The following is a 22677-nucleotide window of genomic DNA, read 5'->3' on the forward strand; positions in this document are numbered from 1 at the left end:
TGGGTATTTCACGCGCAGATTAACAAGAGCGGAGCATAAATGTAATACACATGTAATATATGTGTGCGTTGTCTATGTGCACAATAAACTCGTAACAGCATAAGAAACACTAAACTATTGGCGATATTCTACTTTATTAGGCATGCTTGCGGAGGGAATATTTAATAATCTCCCGAAAGAAGAGTAGCACTGGTGATTAGGGCGCTGAAGACACTTTTGCGAATTAGTTTAGGAATTTTATTGCAACTATAAGTAGGCAACGTACAAGAGCGTTAGGACACTGAGGGGAGCGGTACTTACAATAATGTGGCACAAAACTACTTTGGGAGAGGGTTGATACTGAGTATAATTGCTTCCTGTACGGTAGATTACACAACAATGACAGTATAATTGTTGTAGTTCTACTGTATTCTTTCAGTTCAGGCATACTGATTGAACTGTTTCTACCATATTGCGCTAATATTGAAGTTCCTTAGATGTTATTCTTTCACTATGAATTTATTGATTTTACCTGGAAATCATCGAAATACTGTCTCCGTATTCTTAATCTACAGCAAAAGTTAATACATAGAAGGATGACAAGGAAAGATATGGTAAAGTTGAACAACATGAGGACCAAAATTACAGGAAAAAGCTATTATGTCGCTATGAAATACCAATTTATAAGGATAATGCATACTCAAGGCGGATAACCCTAATTAAAGTAGTATGATAAAAATAACAAAAAAAAAAGTGAGATTACTATCTTATAAGCCTGCTTGAATGGAGTTCTGTATATTGTATACACTTCAACATTTACGTGCATTTTACTACGCTTTCGGCGCCCTACATCTCTCTTGAAATATACTCTCCTACATGCTACCCACTGCGAAAATGGTTATTCAGTAACGAAACAAATCCCCTCGTCCAAATATAAACGTAAAATAAACTACTAAAATATAATAAGAATTTTATGAAAATTAAGAGACGGTTTTATGAAAAAATACAGTATGTAATGTAATGGCTCTCATTGTTCAACTATACGGAAGAAATTATTTGTTCATAATCTTTTAATACTGGGTACAGTAATGGGATTATATGAATTAAGAGGAAGGCAAGTCTTTACTTTGGACATTTCTTTCAATGAATCGTTCAATGAACCGATTCGTAACGAAGGCGGAAAAGAAAGTGCTCTGCGGGGTTCCAACCAGCCTTCACTCGCTAACACTCGCTCGTCAATATTATGTGAATTAAATATTATACTTTGGTACAAAAAGGAACCAACCTAGCTACTACCTTATATACAGTATATGGGTGAAGAGGCAAGTTCTTAAAACCGGAACCGAGAGATCAAATCGCTAAATCGAAGAATAAAAAAAAAATGAAATGGCCATAGTAAAGACTTACCAGGAGTAATTTGTGAAATCTTTGATAAATGTGGAGAAAGGAATTTTTGATCTGTATTTCACTTTTCGGTACCTGTCAAAAATACACAATGTACGGTAATTGGTATATTACAGTCTCTCTCAAGTGCAAGGAAATATGGTAGCGTTGAAGGGAATTCGTTTAGAATCAAAACTATAAAATTAGGCTTATGTGTCTATGAATTAACATTTGCGGCTGCGGCTGTAGCTGTAGCTATAGAGAAATGAATAATCTATGTATACTATGCTAGAACTTAATATTTTAATTCATACACCATTAAAATTTGTCATTTACGTGCAAATAGCCGCATTACCGATAGTGCAACTATTTCAATTAAGCTACATAAACCATGTAATATTTAAGCACAAACGTCTTTATAGCATTATTAAAGAAACTATTTGTTTGTTTTCCCTATACTATTTTAAATTCTATTGCATACTCAAAGAACATAACGTAAATACATTTGTTATTTGCGTAATATTTTTATTTTCGACTTGTAAAATCACTAACTTGTATGTTTATCAAGTAAATTATTATAAAATCAGTCCACAAATATATTTACTTAAACAAAAATATTAAGAATATGCCTATTAAAATTTTATTAGGTCATTCTACGAGAAATCGCCATATTAAGCACACAAGTATACTAACGTAGTGTACATCCTCGCACACTACGCACTATGCACTCGCACACTTGTGAACTTGGACCTTTCGACGCACACTAGGTGACGTCACTTCCGGAAATAAGCGTACTTCAAATGTGCACTTGTATCTTTTGGACACGGCCTAAGTTTCATTTGGCAGATTATCCGGGACTCCCTACGTTCCTTTGGGGAATCCCTTGCGCGTGCATGATAGGATTGTGAAACATGCAAAATTCAATAGAGCAGATATGACTTCTTCAGTGAATTTTTTACCCGCCCTCTTTATGTTGGATAGTTTCCGAACTATTTGCGTCCGAAAGTCATTTTCCCACGCTTTCGGCGCCTTGTAGATCTGAAACTATGTCCGATAGCAGAAAGTTGAAGAGAACTTTTTTTCCTGTCTCAGTGGCAGGAGTCACCTCCCAAGAGTTGTAACACTTATTTTGCAACACCCGATATATATATATATATATATATATATATATATATATATATATATATATATATATATATATATATATATATATATATATATATAATGAGAGAGATCGTGAACCAAGGCACTTAGAAAGATAATTTTGGTGTCAAACTATAGGTTTCTGAGGCCGATGAATTTAAATATGGCATTGTTTATTGCCACTTAGAAACCTTACAACCTCGCAACACTGTTGTCTAACGATTAACTGTACAAAGTTACAAATGCGTATATGCACGCATTAGTCTAGGATATAGCGTACTTCCTTAGGACTAAACGAAACCTACTTTTTCTGGTAGCTTTCATCACGACAAGACATATTTTACATGGTAGCATGAGAGAACATTTGTCTAAATCCAATATGGCAGCCAATATGATGGCTAATTACTAGGCAACCAAGTAATGGACTTATCAAATGCCTGTCAGTCCTAATTGGCTTAGAGCCTAGAGAATGGGAGAAAGAGGCAGGATACGGTCTCATTGAAGAAGCGTTTCCTGAAGGGACGAGGGAATTTAAAATACTCCATTTTTTAATGAAAAACACGGTTTTGCCTCATTGTCCGCAGACAACACTGCACACCAAATGCTCTATAAGACGTTCTCTAAATAGCCGTGTTAGATCCAACCTGTATTGTATGTAAACCGTGCATTTTCACGGGGGAACAGCGGAGCAAAAGCCCTGTTTTTTGTGATATTTCTAGTTTCTCGTGCTTACTTCGCTAAGACTAAGCACTGTAAGCCAATCTCCAATTATCCTATAGCAGTGTTAATTTCAGATCATTTCCTCCGGAGGCACTGGGGGTAAACCGACTAAAAATTGCGTGCTCCACAGAAATTTCTGCGAAGATCTCAAGCACCCGAGGGTGAATTTCGTAGCTCTTGGGAGAATTCCCCCCCTTCCCAGAATCACCCCTGAAATCATCACTGTCCTAGGGAGTTGAAACAAGAAGCAGGATACGCAAAAAAGAACAAACTTTCAAAGCATTTAAAGTTTAGGCTCGTTGCGCTAAGCGCCTTCTTAGGACGAGGATATGGGAATTGAAAAATGCACGTTTTCTTTTATTTATTTATTTATTTATTTATTTATTGAAAAACATGTTTGCCCTTTTTTGTCCCCAGACAACCATGCAGACGACACACACCAATTGTCTTATACAAAAATTTTGCCATGATAGCTCCTGTAAGATCCATTAGGAACGGTGTCCATACTGTGCATTGTTATATGGGGACAAGGGAGCAAAGCCCTGTTTTCTTTGACTTTTTCGTTTTCCGCGCTTACCCCGCTAAGACTACGCACTGTCAGTTAGTCTCGATTTATCCTAAAGAGTTGAAACAAGAAGCAGGATACGCAGAAAAGAACATACTTTCAGAATGATGACGTCCTATGGGTGGGACCTACAGCTTAACTTAGAATCCGAACCACTTGTGTCTTCATCGAGAATCAAACAAGGGACTCCTTGATTATAAAGGATTAGCGTAACTATTCATCCACGACACACACATACATACATACAAACATACATACAAACATATATATATATATATATATATATATATATATATATATATATATATATATATATATATATATATATATATATATATATATATATATACAGAAAACACTGGATAGATTTCCTGTATTCTCCGATCCTGCTACTGGAATAGCCTTTCTAAGCATCCACGATTTCTTATTTGACTTCGATTGTTTATTACTTCTGGTGGTCAGAACTTGACTTTCAAATTCCTTACTATTGTTTGGGCATTTCTCGTCAATACAAAGAAGCGCCCTACGGGGGAAATATTTTTGTTGAATGTTTACGCAGGTACAGTATATCCAAACGTCGGTTCGCGGCCCGGATCTGACACGCCGAGTTCTTTTATACAGCCCGCGAAATTGTCCGTTATTAAATTATCCGATAATTATTTCTTGTGAAAATGTAATATATTACCTTTTACAGCCCGTGACGACAGTAAGATTTCTGTGATTCGGCCAATCCCTGTTCCTACTTGCAAATGCCTGATTTATAGCATTTACGCTATTAGTAAGTGCTACTGAGGTCAATAAGAGTTGAATTAGATTTTTGCGAGGGGCGCATTGTTATAGCATGTTTTCTAACGCACAAAGGGATGTTCTGAATGGGGGCAGCTATGTGTATGTTTAGCCAATGGAGCCATTTGTATCTTCGTGACTTTGCACTCCAACTCCAAACAATAATAATAATAATAATAATAATAATAATAATAATAATAATAATAATAATAATAATAATAATAATAATAATAATAATAATAATAATATAACTTTTGCCTCCTGAAAATAACCAGATGGTAAAGTTATGGTCGATACATTTTTGGAATTCGAAGGCATTTTAGAATGCTTGTCTATCATCTGGCTATCAGAAATAATTGATCACCATTTTATCTACATATCTATAATTTTCTTACAGTGTAGAAACACCTCCTCGGAAGAGAGAGAAAAAAAAAGAGAGAGAGAAAGTGGCCGAACTAGGGCTATTGAACGTGAGGACAGGATGTTTACATTCGCATTGACACCTGCTGTGAAAACGGTCCCTTCATGTCTCTCGGGACGAAAACAGAAGAAAAGGGTGGGCACGGATATCTTACCCTCGTCAAACTTCTTGACAGGTGGACTTTAATACTTATATTAAAATACTATTTTTTAATTGACGTATCAGATACGGTTGTGATTAAAACTATTAGAGTCGTTTCTTCTCAAGGAATAAAACAAAAAAAAGTTGATCTTTCTACCATAATTGGTTCCAAAGTTAGACATATTATAATTTGTATAAAAAGAAACTAATTTATTTATTTTTTAATAATTTATTTCTGCTAAACTAGCAGACAAATATACAATTTAAGTATTTCAACCCGTTAATAAACTTCTGTAGAATGCTGCAAAATTTTTCTTTCCCATTAGAGATACCCAGTTCCTTAGAAACTGAGGAAATTCGGTAGCCATGTTCTCCCCATAAGGTCCAATATAAAAATTTTTGTGCCGAGAAAAGGTAGATCATCCCGTTAAGTGTAAAGAAAAGAATAACGATGCAATTCTAACCACAGAGTAAGCATTATGATCATTATGGGTTGCGCTGACTTTAGTAAATAACATATTGTAAACTTTTTTTTTTTTTTTTTTGGTGTGTGTGTGTGTGAACTTGACGCAGAAGTATCATCTTCTATTAGCTGACATTTTACAAAAATTTTGGACGAAACATTTGGAAAATTTCGAACGTATACAGAGAGTTTTAAGCTAAAAGTTATTAAATATGCTAAAGAGTATGGTACTATAGCTGCCGAGAGACTTTAAACTTACTTTCGCACTCAGAGTGTCATCAGATGATGTAGGTAACAGGAAGATTGGTTAGTTGCGTCTTTTCAGCATCAAGCCTGGGACACGAACTACTGGGGTTCCCACCGAGAATCGAACCGATTTCCGCACTGAAGGTGCATACTCTAGCCATATAGCCACGAGAGGGAGCCCCGAAAACAAGAAGAAAAACATCTATTAATACAAAAAGAAAAAGAAAGAAAAGAAAAAATCGTAAAATTTCGCCCAAAAATATGGGTGTGCGTTACATGGTAAAATAAGGCATCTACAAGGTAAGTCATAAGTCTTGACATTCTGGCACACAACATATTTGTATTGATTACGTTACAACGAAAGCAGGTATTAGGTTAATATTCAAAGTATGTATCCTTGTATTGGACTGTTTGCAGACACCTTTCTGCCAATTTCTCGATTCCACGTCGATACCACGCCTTGTCGTAAGAGGCAAATAAGTCAATCAATGCTGTTTTCACCTCCTGCTGGTTGGTGAAGCATCGTAATTTCAGAAAGTGCATCATAGTAATCTGAAGGGCAGGCTTTCGGTTGAGTAATGCAGGACACTTTTGGCGTAATGTAACATAAATCAGCTTTAACTCTTACGGATAAAGGGCGGCTGTTAGGAAAGAACCCAAAGTAAATTATCCCCTCGTCGTTCACTACATACATAGCATGCTCGAAACGGCCCCGTTTAATGAACAGTTCTGGAAGTTTGCTCTTCTTCAACCGTTGTTTTTGTACTTTCGGATTTCGAAAAACGCCCACTTATCGACAATCCGTTTTAGGCAACGCACATCATCTGAATTTTTCAGCAGTTGTCGTCAGGCCGGTAGCCAGCCCAAAATTGTAGGGGGGGCCAGATCCAACCATATTATTGTTCATTTGCAAGCCTACCGTGAAAATTTTAGGGGAGCAGCAAAAATTTAGGAGAGGCCCGGCCCTGCTAGACCCCCCTGGATACGGGCCTGGTTGTCGTCAGACATCCACACTCCTCTGGGCGCGAGCTGGAGTCATCTCATGTGGCAGAATGCAGTAGCTCCTGATGGTTTTCGCGAGTTCGTGAAGGTGACGCACTACAGGGGACTGGAAACATGCTAAGTTGGATTGATACTTATCGTGTGCCGGTGGATAAAGTTTCTTCAATGGTGTGTCATACTACCTCAGAATCCGTTGTACTGGGTTGATGGTCTTCGACATTTTTAGAACCTGACGAACTTTCTGGTATCAACGAGATATGCCGTGGTTCACTGCACCTTTCCGTTTAGATAACATATGTTTTTCATTGCTGCCTCAGTGTTATGCCCTAGTTCGAACTCATACAGTAAAAAGTTCACATATCAAACATTGTTGAGAACTCATCGTCACTGTCACTGAAAGCTGACGGAAGGTATTGACGGAGTGGTGGCGTCCGTGTTAAATACTCCTCTTGCCACACTACACGTTAGGCCAGTTTGACCTTGTAGTTACGATCGATCACAGCGTATAAACGTGCCTGCCGTTTGAATTTTGGGTATTGCAAGACTTGACTCATCCTGATATAAGGACTGGAAAATTGTAGTAACTTGTTTTTACAGTAAAAGTTACAAAACTTAGAATCAAGACTGAAGTGGGATGCATTATTTTCTGAGCAAGCCCCGTATATTACGAGATAAATAAGGTGAAAACTTATGACAAAAGTATTTCATGAGAAAAGCAGAGGAACTGAATAGAGAGAAATAGGAGTGTATTATGAGATAATTTCGAGAGAGAAAGCAATTCGAAAATATTACAATAAAACTGAAGATGGAATGAGAGAACGGAAGTAACATAAAAAGAAGAGAGAAAAAGATATTGACAAAAGGAAGAAATAAACAGAGAAAGGAAGTGAACCAGAAGAAAGAGGGATGCAGATACTAAAACGAAAAGAAATGAGAGAAATAAAAAAGGTAGGGAGGGGAGAAGATGTCATTAATTTTTTTCGAGAGTTCATTCAAAAAATGAATTGTTTCTTTCTTCTATTTTGTGTGTGCGCATGGATTCACTTTTTTTTTTAAATATTCCAAATTAAATTGTCTTTTTCTATTTTGGCCTCCTCCTTATAGCTCTTTATAGAGAATAAAGAGAGGGATTTTCTTTTTCCCTCTTAAATTTTAATTTCTAATCGCCTCAAGGAGCATGAATTACCATCTTAATTAAGATCTTCTTTACTCTGTTGTTATTATTTTCTTCTAACTTTTTAAACAGATTTTTTCCTTCTTTTTTCTACCACCAATCGGTTGAATAGAGAAGTTCGTAAATTCACTTATTTGTTCCAAAAGGATAAATTGGTGGTCGAAAGAAAGAGTATTATAGTTTAAAGTAAATGTGATATACAATATTAGAAACACAGTCTTCTGATATTCGACATAAGTGACAGGAAGTTTTCTGTAAATTAAGTAGCAGGGGCACGGTGGCTCAGTGGTAGAATGTTGACCTCTGGTGCATATGGGTCCCCTGGTTCAATCCCCGGCCAAGTAAGTTTGTGGTGAGCAACATCGTGTCCGTGGGTTTCTCGGGGTACTCCCGTTTCCTCCCACTAATTCTTCCATCACCATTCATTTGCCTTAATCATCGTTTCCCTTAGCCTAAATGAGTAATCGTCGGACGTTAAACTGAAATATTTCATTTTTCTATAAATTAAGTATTTAGGATACATGAACTATAATCGTCCATAATCTTTTTTATTTAATATTATTTTTACATGAAAAAGTTACAACTAAAAAGTTGATTGACACTGAATCATTAGGTAAGCTGAAAGTCCACGTCTCATATAGACTTGGTGATGGAAAGGAATGCTAAATTTCAACTAATTAACTAACAAAATATTGTATAGCTGAAGAAACCCCAGTCAGGATGGTGGGAATTGAGATTCAAACCTCGCATCGAGATAGTGAAACAATAATTGTCTTTTTTGCAGCAGTTATTCGCTTTCATGTAGCTAATCCGATACAGTGTTGTTCTTTCCATTGATGGTTTTCCTCATAAATTAATTTCTTTAGAACAGTATACTTATCAGACTCTTTTCCTGCTATATCAACATTTTGAAGCTCTCCTATTTACGTCACTTAGTAGTCATTATTTTTGCTACATACTCTTTGAAGAAACATTTTATAAATATTTTTCATAACTTTTGTTTTCAATGGAGTAGCAATCACTGGTGGGCACAAAAACAGGTTTCTCAGTTTCCTATCAAAAAAAGTTTTGCTTTTCCAAAACCAGTTCGATTGTTTTCCATCAAAACCTTTTTGCTTCTTCATTAGCTTACTTGGATACTAGTACTACAAAAAGAACAGATACCAGCTTCGACGAAAATCAGATTGGTTTCAATAGAAACCCAAAACTCTTGGAGGAAACAGAAACTGGTTTCGACAGAAGACTAAACCAGTATCTGAAGAAACCTGAAACTGGTTTCGAAGAAAAACGGAATTGATTTTTGGAGAAAATGCAAATGTCGGTTTTCGGTTTTTCAAGAAACCGGTTTCCAGTTCTCTGTAAAAAAAAAAAAAACACTTATCTCCCACATTAATCTACTTATTGTTTTAAGATCGCACTCAAATTCACAGTCCACTCCCTGACTACTGACATTCCTTTACATGCTATTCATATTAAATACGTAAGTAAGCTTCTTATTTAGGCTTATTTATTTATTTACTCAACAAACTTCCAGATATACTGCTTGTGAAGCCAATTTATATTAAAGTAATCAACAAAAATGAGATGCGAAAAGTGAAAGGAACTCTGTTAGGGCATTCATTTAATACTACCACTGGATTGAGGAAGAATCCCTAGAAGAAACCTGCATCAGGATTGCTGACCACCAGATTCGAACGGAGAACCTTCCGATTGCAAACAGAAACGCTAATTGCTGGTCTACGCTCGCAAAGTAACTTTATTAATAAATGTGTTTCAGGTATAGTCGGAAGACCATTTTATTCAACAATATTCAAAATCGAAGATAAATAAAACTTACGGAAGGAAGTCCGCGAGATCTTAAGTCGTGAAGACACTATCCGAAAAAAATAGGTTAGACTGAAGATAAACCTGCAAGACTGCAATCAAGAGATTCCAATTCGAATTCTGAACGAGGCAAGAAAGTTCTACCATTCATTTACACTTAGTATTTTCGGACGAAGCAAAAATATGTTTCTCCCCCAAATTCCATTCCAGTCGACTCGACTCCACATCACTTATTGAGAGGCCAGTTTTAAAGAACCTCAAAACCATACCTTCCAATCTTCCAATCAGTTAAAACTACACGGTTCATTATTATGAGGAGTGGTGATTTCAGAAGACTTCTCGAAGGAGGAGGAACTTTTAATACACGATAGATAAAAGTAATCCTGCCAAAATATTGGTATTCCACATGAACACAATCGAGATATATCTTGGGGGAATTTCGTAGTTCCGAGCGAGAATTTCTGCCCCGAGTCATTCTCGAAATCATAATTGATTATGAGACTGTACCCTCATGCGCAAAAAAAAAAAAAAAAAAAGCGCGTATACTGTAACCCACGATTTTTCGCAATTATTCCATTTTCCTTACGTTTATGGGTAAAATTCAGTTATTTGTAAGTGGAGATGATAGAAAGCAATCCATCTAAGAAGATATTTCCAAAAAAAATAATAATAAAATAATAAAAATATAAGCAGAATACAAAATTATGCTCGGTTTTGTGTATACTGGTAATAATGCTTTCGAGGGATTTTTGCAGTAGCAGAGCACAATTGCAGAGGGAATTTCACGATTGGTAGTATCGTAGTATCCAGAAGTTGAATCAAAGAACTAGAAAGTGGAGTAAAATATTGCATTTATTGGTTTGAATCTAGAATGTAAATTGTCTGCCAAATATAAATTAGCTTCTGTATCCAAGATGTTGTACGGAAATATAGAAACAAAGAGGGAAACTGTTGTCTTAAGTTTGGAAGTGACATGCTCTATAGCCATGAGCATTATTTGCTAAGAAAAAGACAGGCAACAAAAGGTAGTCTGTGTGATCAAGTGGGTAGAGTGGCGGACTGGTAGTTCTTATATTGTTTTGACACCAGATCGAATCCCATCCCATTCCATCCAATTTTTCTCTTTTACAAAACATTATAGAAAGTGTATAATTTTGATGTTAATAAGAACCGAAACAATATAATAAGGAAATAATTTTTTGTTTCCTCTGATGATGTATTTATTCAGAATTAGTGTACTACTAGTAATAGCGATTATTTTCAGTTTATGGAATGGCATGCTTATTTTTCCCCTCTCCGTTTTTGTACAGCAGAAGAAACTTCAACTCACTTTGAGTGTGTCTACGAGTCCGGAATAGAAAAAAAAATAAACATGCCAGACCTGCAGCCTTACAGTCACAGCGAATGAACTAGAATAGCTCGTTGTCATAAAAAAAGCTGACATTAAATTATTGTACTAGTGTTTGTGTGTGTGTGTCTCTTTAGAGTAATGACTCTCTCTCTCTCTCTCTCTCTCTCTCTCTCCTTTTTCACATCCACAAGTGCAAGAAATGCAATCAAGTTTGTGTAAGGAATAAAGAATGCTTTCTTTAAACAAAACTAAATTATACAGCTCTATTTGTGAGCAACACGAATGCTTCCAAAAGATGACATGGATATTAACTATAATAATACCGTTCTTTCGAATTATACAGTGGCGTGAAAAACTGATAATAAAATGATGTAACAGGCATAAGTTGTTTTCTAGCGTGAAACACATTAAACATAAAAATTAAATTTTTGGGATTACAAATTATCACTTTACGTGTCGGTGTAGACCTATTCGTTTTCACATTCGAGCGACGAAAGAAGAAAGTGTGGTGATAGTTATAAATCGAATACGAGATTTCAATAAATTCAAGTTACATGGCCCCAACATATCGAAAAAGTGATTTTTCGATGTCTGCCCATCTATTCGTCTGTCGGTTCGTCACGCTTTTATATGCACTCAAATAGAAGCCATACTGTTCAACGTATCTGGCCCGAATTCTAGACAACGCTTTAATAACATACTATCGTTTCGAATTTTATAGCCTTCGACACCTAAAAGTAAGGGTAGTTTACTGAAGGATGAAAATTTAAAATAATTCAATTTTCTAAAAATGCTGTGATTATTTTATTTATTTTTTATAAATATATATTTTATTAACAACTCTCCACCGTAGTATGAATCATTTTTCTGAAAATATACATATGGAGTAATTTACTGTATGGTGTACTTTTTTTGCACAATTTTCTCAACCACATTTCATAAATAAACGTATCATTAATAACATAACAATATAACAACTCGTTCGTCATGTAAACATTCAGAAGGAGTAGTTTACTCTTAGGGTAAGCTCTCCCCCGATGACTTTCCCATTAACGCCTCAGGCAATTTTGTTCATATTTCGTAAAGAAATGTTTCATTAATAAACTAACATACAGCATAAATCTTTTATCTCTATAACATAGAGAAGGAGTGGTTTTCTCAAGGGTTGAATCTTGTTGACAATTTTCTCAGTAATAGCTGAGACAAATTTGTTCTACTTTCAGTAAAAAATATTTTCTATATTAATCTTACAATATGGTATAACTCGCTTGTTTCGAAAAGAAAAATCCAAAAGAGAGAGTTTACTTTGACAGTGAAATTTTTGCGATTTGCTTTGACGATTTGCTTAAAAATTACTCGATATACTTGGTCCAGATTTTATAAATAATTTACAATATGGCATAAATCGTTTAACCTCAAAATTGCAGATAGAATAGTTTACCTTTGGGGGTAAGTTTTTCACGATGACCTTCCCAAAAACAACTCAGGAAATGTTTGTTGTTCATAACCTAGCTATATGGTATAATTCCCTCATCCTGAAAATCTAGAAGTGTTATATTACTTTTGACAGCAAGTTTTACCCTGCGATTTTCTCAAGAACGACTCAGGAGATTGTGTTCGTATTTCATAAATAAATGTTTTATGAAAACACTAACAATATAGCATAGCTCGTATGTCCTGAAAAGATCCACAAGGGATAGTTTATACTTGGGGGTGACTTTTTTTATGATTTTTCTCAGAAATTACTCAGACGCTTTTTCTTATATTTCACATACAATTATATCCTTAATAATTCTAATATATGGCTTAGGTTATTTCTAACGGAAATATGACAAATGGGCACTTTACTTTTGGGCCTAAAGTTTCTTCTAGCGAAGTTTTCCAAAATACATTATTTTATTCGCAATTTCCAAATAAATGTTTCAATAATAGCTGCAGCCTAACATGAGTCAGTGTAAGAAATTCGAGCGAGAAAGAACAGTGCGTTTGTTCCGTACCCTTTCTTAGATATATTTTTAAATGTTACACATAATCACAATTTTCGAAACTTTTTAAATGTGCCTTGTTGTGGTCAAATGGTTCAAATGCATTGGTACTGGATTTGATTTCCAGTGAGAGTTAGTGTATTTTTGTCCAAGAGATGACACGCCGGTGCAAAGAAAAAAGTGTTTAAATAAGCCTAACGAAGCTAATCAATAATACAAAAGAAATAATACAATATTACGAAATTATCGAATAAACGTTGTTAATATTAGGTAAGTGCAACTGAAATGTCCAAACGATGATTGTCAGTTTCAAAGGTAAAAAAGTGAAAAATACAATGTCAGGTTAATCAGTGGCCTCTAGATAAAGCTATCCAACTAAGCAATGATTGACATACCAAAAAATGTTGTAATCGCTGGAAGACATGTTAGTAGAATACAAAGGGCAATCATGGATAGTCTGCAAATCAATACGGCAAATCATGGATAGTCTGTACCTTCGTTTGAGGGCGAGTATTGAAGTCCGTAGGCCTACATAGGTTTGCATTGAAATGATCATTAGAACACAACACCTGTTTAATATTAATAGGGGCTTGCTGACAGGTTTGCAGTGTATTTGACGGGGTTTGATATTGTAAAGATCCTAGCGAACTCCTGAGCCTTCCCCACTGTACACTGTAAGTTAAATTCGTGCTTAATTTAAACTATATTTGTTTAAATTTAAAACTGTTGACCGTTATCACCTGTGCATCACGGACAACAATTCGCCAGTAATTCTTTGTTTTCGCCCGGCGGGAGCTTATGTGGTTCGGATTCCACGTTAATCAGTAGGTCCACGTCTCATATAGCCTCGCTGCTGAAAGGGACGATAAACTCAAAATCACATCACACATCTTTGTTTTCGCCTTTGTTTAGCCCATAAATGTCTTTGTTCATAAGATCGTTCGTCGCTAAGCGGTTAGTATACGCGCCTTTGGCGTGGGAAACCCGGCGAGAGCTCACGTGGTTCGGAGTCCACATTAATCAGTAGGTCGACGTCTCATATAGCTTCGTTGCTGAAGGAGACCTTAAACTCAAACTCAATGTCTTTGTTCACAAATTTCTTTGTGTATGGTTTTGCATATACGTGGCGTGGGTATTGATTTCTACGCCATATGTATCTAATTACATATACACCTATAGAACGAAACACAACAAACTTGGAATATCTATATTGTTTGTGTATGGAAAACCATCACGCGACGCTGCACGGCAGAGCCGTGTGTGTGGAATTCCATACACATGGCAATCAATGTGTTAAGAAATGTATAATAATAATAATAATAATAATAATAATAATAATAATAATAATAATAATAATAATAATAATAATAATAATAAAAACATAAAACGATACGATTACTTATATAATTTATAAACATAAGTTAACATTTATTAAATCATATGACTGCAATGGAATTAAATTGTTTCTCTCTCTCCCTCAACGCAACAGCCCTTATTGTGCCAAGGCGTAGAAAAGGACTTGTGCCATTCACCAATTTGGGGCGGTGGTGTGGTCAGAACATCGGATCCCTTTGTTGTTAGTCCTAGCTTTTTAGACGGATGCAGTTATTCCCGGTAGAATATACAAGCAAATAGACTTTGCTATTACTATTAAAGTAAATAATTATACTCATTCCCTCAATATGATACTTGTGGTTGCTTAACCGTATACAGACAGCTGATCCATGGAAGAATCGTTGATAATAATAATAAATAACAAACTCGACAAATATTCTTGCAAATAATAGGAAAAAGTTTGCGCCACACTGTTCAATTTGCTGGAAACACCAGTGTGCCGCGTTATACCGATTGTGGCACCTGGAATATAGGGTATGGCTTTTTAATTTTCCCAACTATTTCAACTGCTTCAATTCAAATGGATCTATAATAATAAGAGAGTGAATTTGGTCTTCTTACCCTTCGATTTAGAAATAAGGTTCTCAAGAATTTCATTAAAATATATATATATATATATATATATATATATATATATATATATATATATATATATATATATATATATATATATATATATATATACTCAGAATTTTATATAGTAGTTTGTTTTATTCGAAATTACATATTTCCTGCAACTGTGCTTTGATTGAAATTATTTGAAATGAAATCTTTAAGTTTTACGTCTCACGATTATACCGGCTAGGCTAAAGGAGACAGTGATGATGAGAAATGAATGAAATGGTCGAATGAAGAAAGTGGGAGAAAACAAGAGAACCCCGAGAAAACCCACGCACACGGTGTTTGTCTAGCACAAGGTTCACTTGGCGCGAGCACGGATCGAACCAAGGACTCCATGCACCAGAGGTGAACGCTCTACCACTGAAACACCGCGGCCTCTGAAATTATTTAAAGGAGAAAGGGACTACTTTATGAAAACTTGATGATGAACACATGTGTTAAAAAAAATACCAGCTTTTCGTGAAATATTGCTTCTATTTAAAAGGGGCGGATTAAGGCTTTTAGGGACCTGGAGCCGACTATTTTAAGGGGGCCCTATTTTACGAAATAAATTCCAGCGCATAAATTTTCTTTGCTGCCTTCCACAGCCTCATAGGCTTATCGAACCACCGAGAACTATGCTGTAATATTTTAATGTGCTCCAAGTTTACAATAATTAGTTTAGTTACATTCATTATTAACAGTTCAATAATTATATTCATTATTAACAGTTAAATGCTGCTGAATGAAAGACTTAAATCTAGCGATACCGCGAGCGTAACGAGCGGAAAGAACTTTAGCATAGGTCTGAAGTCTATAATATAATAAATTGATTGCTATAGTTTAGTATTAAACAGAGGAATTTTAAGGGGCCCCCTGAGCTTGGGGCCCCGGAGCCTGGGCTCCATTGGATCCGCCCTTAATCCGCTAATGCTTATAGATTATAAATTCAAGGGGCTGGGCTAAAAATTTTGGCCCGTGCAGACCTGTAGTGTGCAGGTTGATGTTACACGTGTATGTGCGGAAAGCGTGCTGGCTAGTACATGCTGTAATACGTAACATTCTTTTGATGCGACAGAGAAAGACCGATTTCATTCGGAACAGCTGCGCAGAACATCGTAACATGATTTTGTTACGGTATTATGTGCAGCGCGTAATTAAGTTGGCTGCACATCTATCAGTGACACGTGATGTGTGATGTTTTGTTACGGGCATATGTTACAAGTCTAGACATAACAAAACAGGACGGTGAAATGGAGTAAAAAAGGTGTTGGCGGTGCACGAGTAATGTATCAGCAAAACCATTGACTAAGTCTTGTTCGCCTGTCACTACTGTGTTCCATCATCGCTAAGTTTCTTTTCTTCTCCTTGCTCTCTCCGTCAGGTTTATTTAGAATACAAGGAATAAACCGTGACGTCAGAGGGCATGCAGCTAGAAATTATTCATCTACGAGTTCATGCATGACTAAGTTGGAATGGAGGATGGGCGAATCACAGATAACTTACTGGCATGGAAGGCCGTACGTATTCAATGGAGAAATTCGTTCATCGTATACTAATATCACAGGGATACAAAATATATTATAACGGTAACCAACATATTTACTTATTAATGAAAAGCAGAGAAATCTATTTATTTATCATTTTAATGGGAAACTTGACCCTTTATGTTCTGGACTAGTCTCTCAGTGTTCCGTGGGATGCCGCATGTTCCAATGCGGAGAATATTTTCAAGGTGAGCAATCAGTTTCAGATTACGCAAGAAATACAGTTTCAATAATGGTCAGGACGGCCGGATTAAAGGGTTCAAATGGGCCGACTGTTGCACATGGCCGCTAGTTGTTAGATCTTAAAACTAGTTTGCGAATTAATTCAAATCCTTACCTGCAAATACTATGCATTTCAATTGTTAATTTTTGTTTTACTTTTCTTCCGACCAACCTGTTACTTCCAGTCAGTGGCGGATCTAGAAGGTAAAAACTGGGGAGGGGGAGCCAGAACCCAAACTATGATAAATACATCATGAGTTTAAAATTTTTCATGGATCCTACAGAAGTTTGCAACTTAACTCTCTCTCGATGGCTACTATGGTGGGGCTTAGGTCCCCCCGCCCCCGGGCTGGATCCGCCACTGGCTAGACAGTCAGTAGCTTTATATTTAAAAAAAAAAAACAAAATCAGAAGTAATAGAAATTGACTTACCTCCCAGATCATGCGAAAGTCCCTCTGTTCGACCCTCAGGAGTTCGCAGTTCGCCTGGGTGACTACAGTGCTCTCTCGGGGCAGGTCGTGAAGGATGGATTCTCCGAAAGTTGCGCCCACCCCGAGACTGCACAGCGACACGGGAGCCTGCAAAGCACGAACGAAAATGATTAAGCAAACACAGCGGAGAAGAGAAGGCAGCTTTAAACTTATTAACAACTCGAGATAAGAAAGAGGGTAGACCTAAATTCACGTAATATGCTGGGTGTTGGGCTGGATGACCTCATTAATAAAATGCCAGTTAAAAGGAAAAATGGTTTGGCTTGGCCTCGAAATGGAACGCAGGAAGTCAAACAGAACATAGGCTGACATTTTATGAAAGAGCAGCACAGAAGTAACTTAATTAAATATTGTCAAGCGAAAAAAAAAAAAAAAAGAAAAAAGAAAGAAAGAAAGAAAAAAAAAAGACTTTTGGGGATATGATGTAGATAATGTTCAGAATTCAAATATTCTCAATTACATACAGTATTTCTAAAGCTCACAGGATACATTATTAGTGCTGGATAGTAACCTTTATTTTGAACGTTAATATGATTTTAATATTACGAAATATACTTGGTAAGTATTGTCGCCATTTCCTACTTGCTGTCTTAGTGATCGTCATTTTTTTTATTCCAACGTTTGGTTAATGTTGTCAGATCTTCCGTTTTCTCTGACGTGTTTTATAGTATGTGAAACCACATATGAATATCTAAAATCTTCCTTGTTTTTCTCTGAAAATCTAACTGTACGTGTGGTATAACATACAGTCATAATCACAAAATTATACAACAGAGCACACTCATTCTACTACTTTGATTTGTTGTACTCTTCTGAAAGAACGAGGACATTCCATATCGGTATGTTATGGTTGTCAATGAGTGTTCATTTCCAGTCACTGGTCTTTGCAGTGACAATAATATATTACCCAGGAGATGCATTTGGAAAACTATCTCGTCTCGGATGTTGTGAAAGCGCTGTCTGATCTCAAAAAGTATCTCATTCTATTGGAAGACTACTATCTCGTCTCGCATTTCGTCTCGAAAATTGTCTTGTCTTGTCTCCTGGGTAACATCATACCACTAGAATTATACACGTTTTAATATACATGACATCTTCAAACTTCCGGGCTGGGCGCGAGCTTAATAGCCGTATAAGTGAACAGCGCACAAGAGCCTAAGAAAGCGGGAGCCTATTTGAAGGGTCACGATCAGAAAATCGACCATTTCTCTACCATTGTATTGTATGCACTTAATGAACTAAATGCATGCTCCAATATTTTTTAGGTAATTTATTTGTTCGGCTAAGCTCTAGGATTACTGATTTATCAGTTCCTGAGCGAATCTTTTTCTTTTCTTTACACACATACCATTGGAAGTAGTTTTTTGAGAGGAACCGTGATACGAACGCAATAGAGCTGCATCATGAGTACGTGATTAGCGTACGCGTCTTTGGCGCGGGAGACTCGGGTTCGATTCCCAGCGGAAGCTCATGTGGTTCGCTGTAAGGTCACGTCTCATATAGCCTCACTGATGAAAGGGGCGCAAAACTCCAATACAATCAACCAGGCGAACACAACATACACGTCATGCACTTTAATTGTGCTAATTGCAAGCACAGTAGAAAGTACGTGTAGGCCTAGATTTAGGTCCGTGTCTCACTTCTTCAGGGCGAGTTTTCTTGCTGAGATGCCCTCTTTGTCTAGTTTATTTTTCAAATTTCTACTGAAGTCAAGGAATGTGTAGGATGGTCAGTGCTTAAATATAGAAAACCAGGTGGTGTTGGCATTGTGATATTCACCCAGTGTCATGAGGGTGATTGAGAAACTAATTCAATGAAAGAGGGCAAGTAATATCAACAAGTTAATGGATGGTCGGCTTGAACCCTCCAGGACTTTATACCAGGAAGCTTGTTTTAATAGTTTAGCTGCAATTATTCGTTTTTCAATTTTAAAATACTTTAAATCGGGACCAGTAAAGCAATCCTATATTAGGGAAGCGAAATAGTGCGGTGAAAACTAATCTGTATTGCGAAGATCGATGGTGTATGCACCAGATAGTTCCAAGGGCTCAAGCCCCAGTTGGGACTCGGAGTAGCTTCACGACTTTCCTTTTGACGTCAACGAGCCATGATGAACATTGAACACACATTTTCTGTTCGTTTGTCCAAGCTCCACTACCTGAGTCACTGAGTTCTGTACCACAATAACACAGCAAACCGAATGCCCTGCTGAGCCTTCTTGCTAAAATTGTAATAGTTTATACGCTGCAGTCGTACCCAATCTTTTTTGACTGACGAAGCATTTTACACAACGACCAGATATTGCGACACACTTGTTTGATTTTTTTTATTATTATTATTATTATTATTATTATTATTATTAATAATAATAATAATAATAATAATAATAATAATAATAATAATAATAATATAAATTATAATAGTGTGATCTTATAAGCAAAGCGCAAAATTCCAGGGTAGCCAGATCGCCATTGGCGACTAGAAATTTAGAGCTGGCGACCAGTGTTCAGTAGGAATGGTTTCTGCCTAAACTCACGGTCTGCGCAGTTTCTATTTCGCACGAAAATAATTGTCACTGAGTGAGAGAAAACATGGAATGCGAAATCTTTCTTTGTCAAACCATAATTTGTACACGAGAGATACTGGCGACCATCATTTTTGGATTGGCGAGTGCATCTGACTTTGAAATTTTGCGCCTTGCTGTAAGTACCTATAAAGTAATGATTTTATAGTATAAAATCATTATTAGGAAATGAAATGAAATCTTTAAGTTTACGTCCCACGATTACGTCGGTTAGGCCAAAGGAGACGATGATGATGAGAGATGAGTGAAATGGTGGAAATGAATAAAGTGGAAGGAAACGAGAGAATCCCGAGAAAACCGATGAGCACGGTGTTTGTCCACCACAAAGTCCACACGGTGCGAGCTGGGATCGGACCAGGGACTCCAAGCACTGGAGGAGGGACTCTACCACTAAGCCTCGCGCCCGCCAAAATCATTATTAGGGATGGCCAAAATTTTCCGGAATTGGAAATTTCGCTTTCCGCATTTCGGAAAAAATCCGGAATTTAGAAAAAAATCGGAATTCGGAAAAGTTCGGAATTTGGAAAAAACCCGAAATTTGAAAAAATCCGGAATTTGAAAATTCCGGAATTTGAAAAAATCCGGTATTTTTCCGAAATCGGTAATTTTTACGAAATCCGGAATTTTTCCGAAATCTGAAATTTTCCGAATTCCGGAAAGTAAAAATTCCGGAATTGGCTATCCCTATTTTATATTTTACTAAGAATAGTTCGTGCCGCTAGAAGCGTTGACTGGTTCAGTCTGCTTCAAAATTGATTTTAACTAATTATTATTAAATGATTTATGAATTTTAAATTCTAAAATTTCCCAACACATTCCAGGAGACTGTTGACATACCGGTTAAGAACCTCTCCCATATCGTATGAATTTTGTAAGTCTGGTCAGAACTAATATTGTTCACAAGCCGTGAAATATATCTTCTAGAAAGCGAGACAAGAAATATCTTCTCAATTCGAGAGGAGACGAGAAGCATTAGAATTCTCCTCTTTGCCTACCTAATTTCCAGGGCTTCTTATATCCCCCCTTGATTTTCTTTAATTCAAACATTTAATTTTCTTTTTACTAAACGATTCTTTTGCTTATAATAACTAAAGTCCCGTTACGTTGATGTCCGTGCAAATGGAACATCAGTTTCGCTTATCAACTCCTCTTAGTTTTGGTGTTACTTGCGACGGTCGACTTGAATAACAACTAGCAGTGGACGAAAAAAATGATAGAAGAAACGAAAGAAAGTAACAACTAACAAAAAGAAACAGAAAAGTAGAATGGTCGAAAGAGAGAGAGAAAAGAACGCAGTCTTACATGGAGTGAAATTTGACAAATACAGTTTTATTTCTGAACAAAGAGCATAACAAAATGAAAAATCAATGAAATTCTTAGAAATGATAAGATGGGTTATTGTTGTACATGGAATGCGAAAAACTAACAAATTTATTTCGGAGGGCAGGGGGTCCTAAATACGCCACTGCTTACAGTTACGGGTATAATGCAGTTGCAACATCATTAATATTCTGTCATCTACAATTATTTCTTATTACATTACAAAGAGATGCATTGAATTGACTTTTGCTCTTAATATTAACATCCAACTCTATTTTCTATTTTGTTATTCTATTGTAGGTTTTACCTAGTCTCTATATTGGTGACCTCTTGTTTATATTCGTGTGTAATCTGTCGCAGTAAAAGAAATTGAAATTTTCAAGACGAGTTACATTTGTAGGAGTGCGTATTGTGAATTCTTGAAGTAAATCGTTGCAGTTGATTTTTTTTTTTTTTTTAAATAATTTTATAGCAACAATTTATCTTGCATTATTCGTCCTTGTTATTAAAGTTTAGACATTAACTACTGTTATGTCTTCGGATTTATTTGTCTCCTTATATGCCAAATAAATTTAACATTTATTCTGAACTTTTTCTATATTATTTATGTTTGTTTTTGTGTGAGAGGTTCCATATACGGTTACCAACAGCCCGGTATTTTACCTGACAGCTCGGTTTTTAACCTCCTTATCTGGCGTCCGGTACGACCTCAAAACTGAATGTTACATGTCCGGTAATTTCCCCCTTATTAGTCCTATTCTCCATTCTATTCAGATTATTTTGGAGTGACGAATTGTTTGTCGATGAACTTGGTGAAAGCAGAGCTTATAATTCGCTTTGATATCGACCTATCGTGCTCAGAATTTGCTGAAGAGGTGAAGGCAGGAAAATTTACTGAACTTATCAAAACTGCTAAAGGTCAACAAAAGTACATTTTCAAAAGCGCAACTAGCACTGCTTCATCCTCAGCTACATCTTCCAATTAAATAATGCATCCAGATTCAGTAAAATTATGTAGGCATTATGAGACATTAGGCCTACCAGCTCCAGCGAAACTGGTAAGACTTATTTTTCAAGTATATTTTGTGCATGTCATATTTATGTTGCCAATTATGCAGAAGTATTTGGTTTTTTGTTTTATGCGATGTATTATTGACGGTAAAGTACAAAAATTACATTTGCGGACCAAGGGCGCCCATCAGGGGGGTAAGGTGGGGCGCTTGCCCCCCTAAGAGGAAATTGTACTTGGGAATATAGAAAACCCAATAGAATTTTTGCATTAGTTACAGCAAAATTTGAAACTATATTTGAAGCGTTGCTTATACTTGCCCCCT

The 22677-nt window shown here is 36.3% G+C and overlaps 1 protein-coding gene across 2 annotated transcripts in view; it reads right to left on the reverse strand.

Annotated features, from left to right (window-relative positions):
• Epac (Exchange protein directly activated by cAMP) overlaps positions 1-22677 on the reverse strand; it is a 1466091-nt gene that overhangs the window by 428334 nt on the left and 1015080 nt on the right. For both annotated transcript variants that reach the window (XM_081740195.1, XM_081740196.1), the window contains exon 4: positions 17380-17526. In XM_081740195.1, the coding sequence (XP_081596321.1) occupies positions 17380-17526 (147 nt within the window). The remainder of the gene's footprint in view (positions 1-17379; positions 17527-22677) is intronic.

Source organism: Thermobia domestica, chromosome 15 (assembly GCF_964235325.1).
Source record: "Thermobia domestica chromosome 15, izTheDome1.hap1.1, whole genome shotgun sequence".
Taxonomy (NCBI): Eukaryota; Metazoa; Arthropoda; class Insecta; order Zygentoma; family Lepismatidae; genus Thermobia; species Thermobia domestica.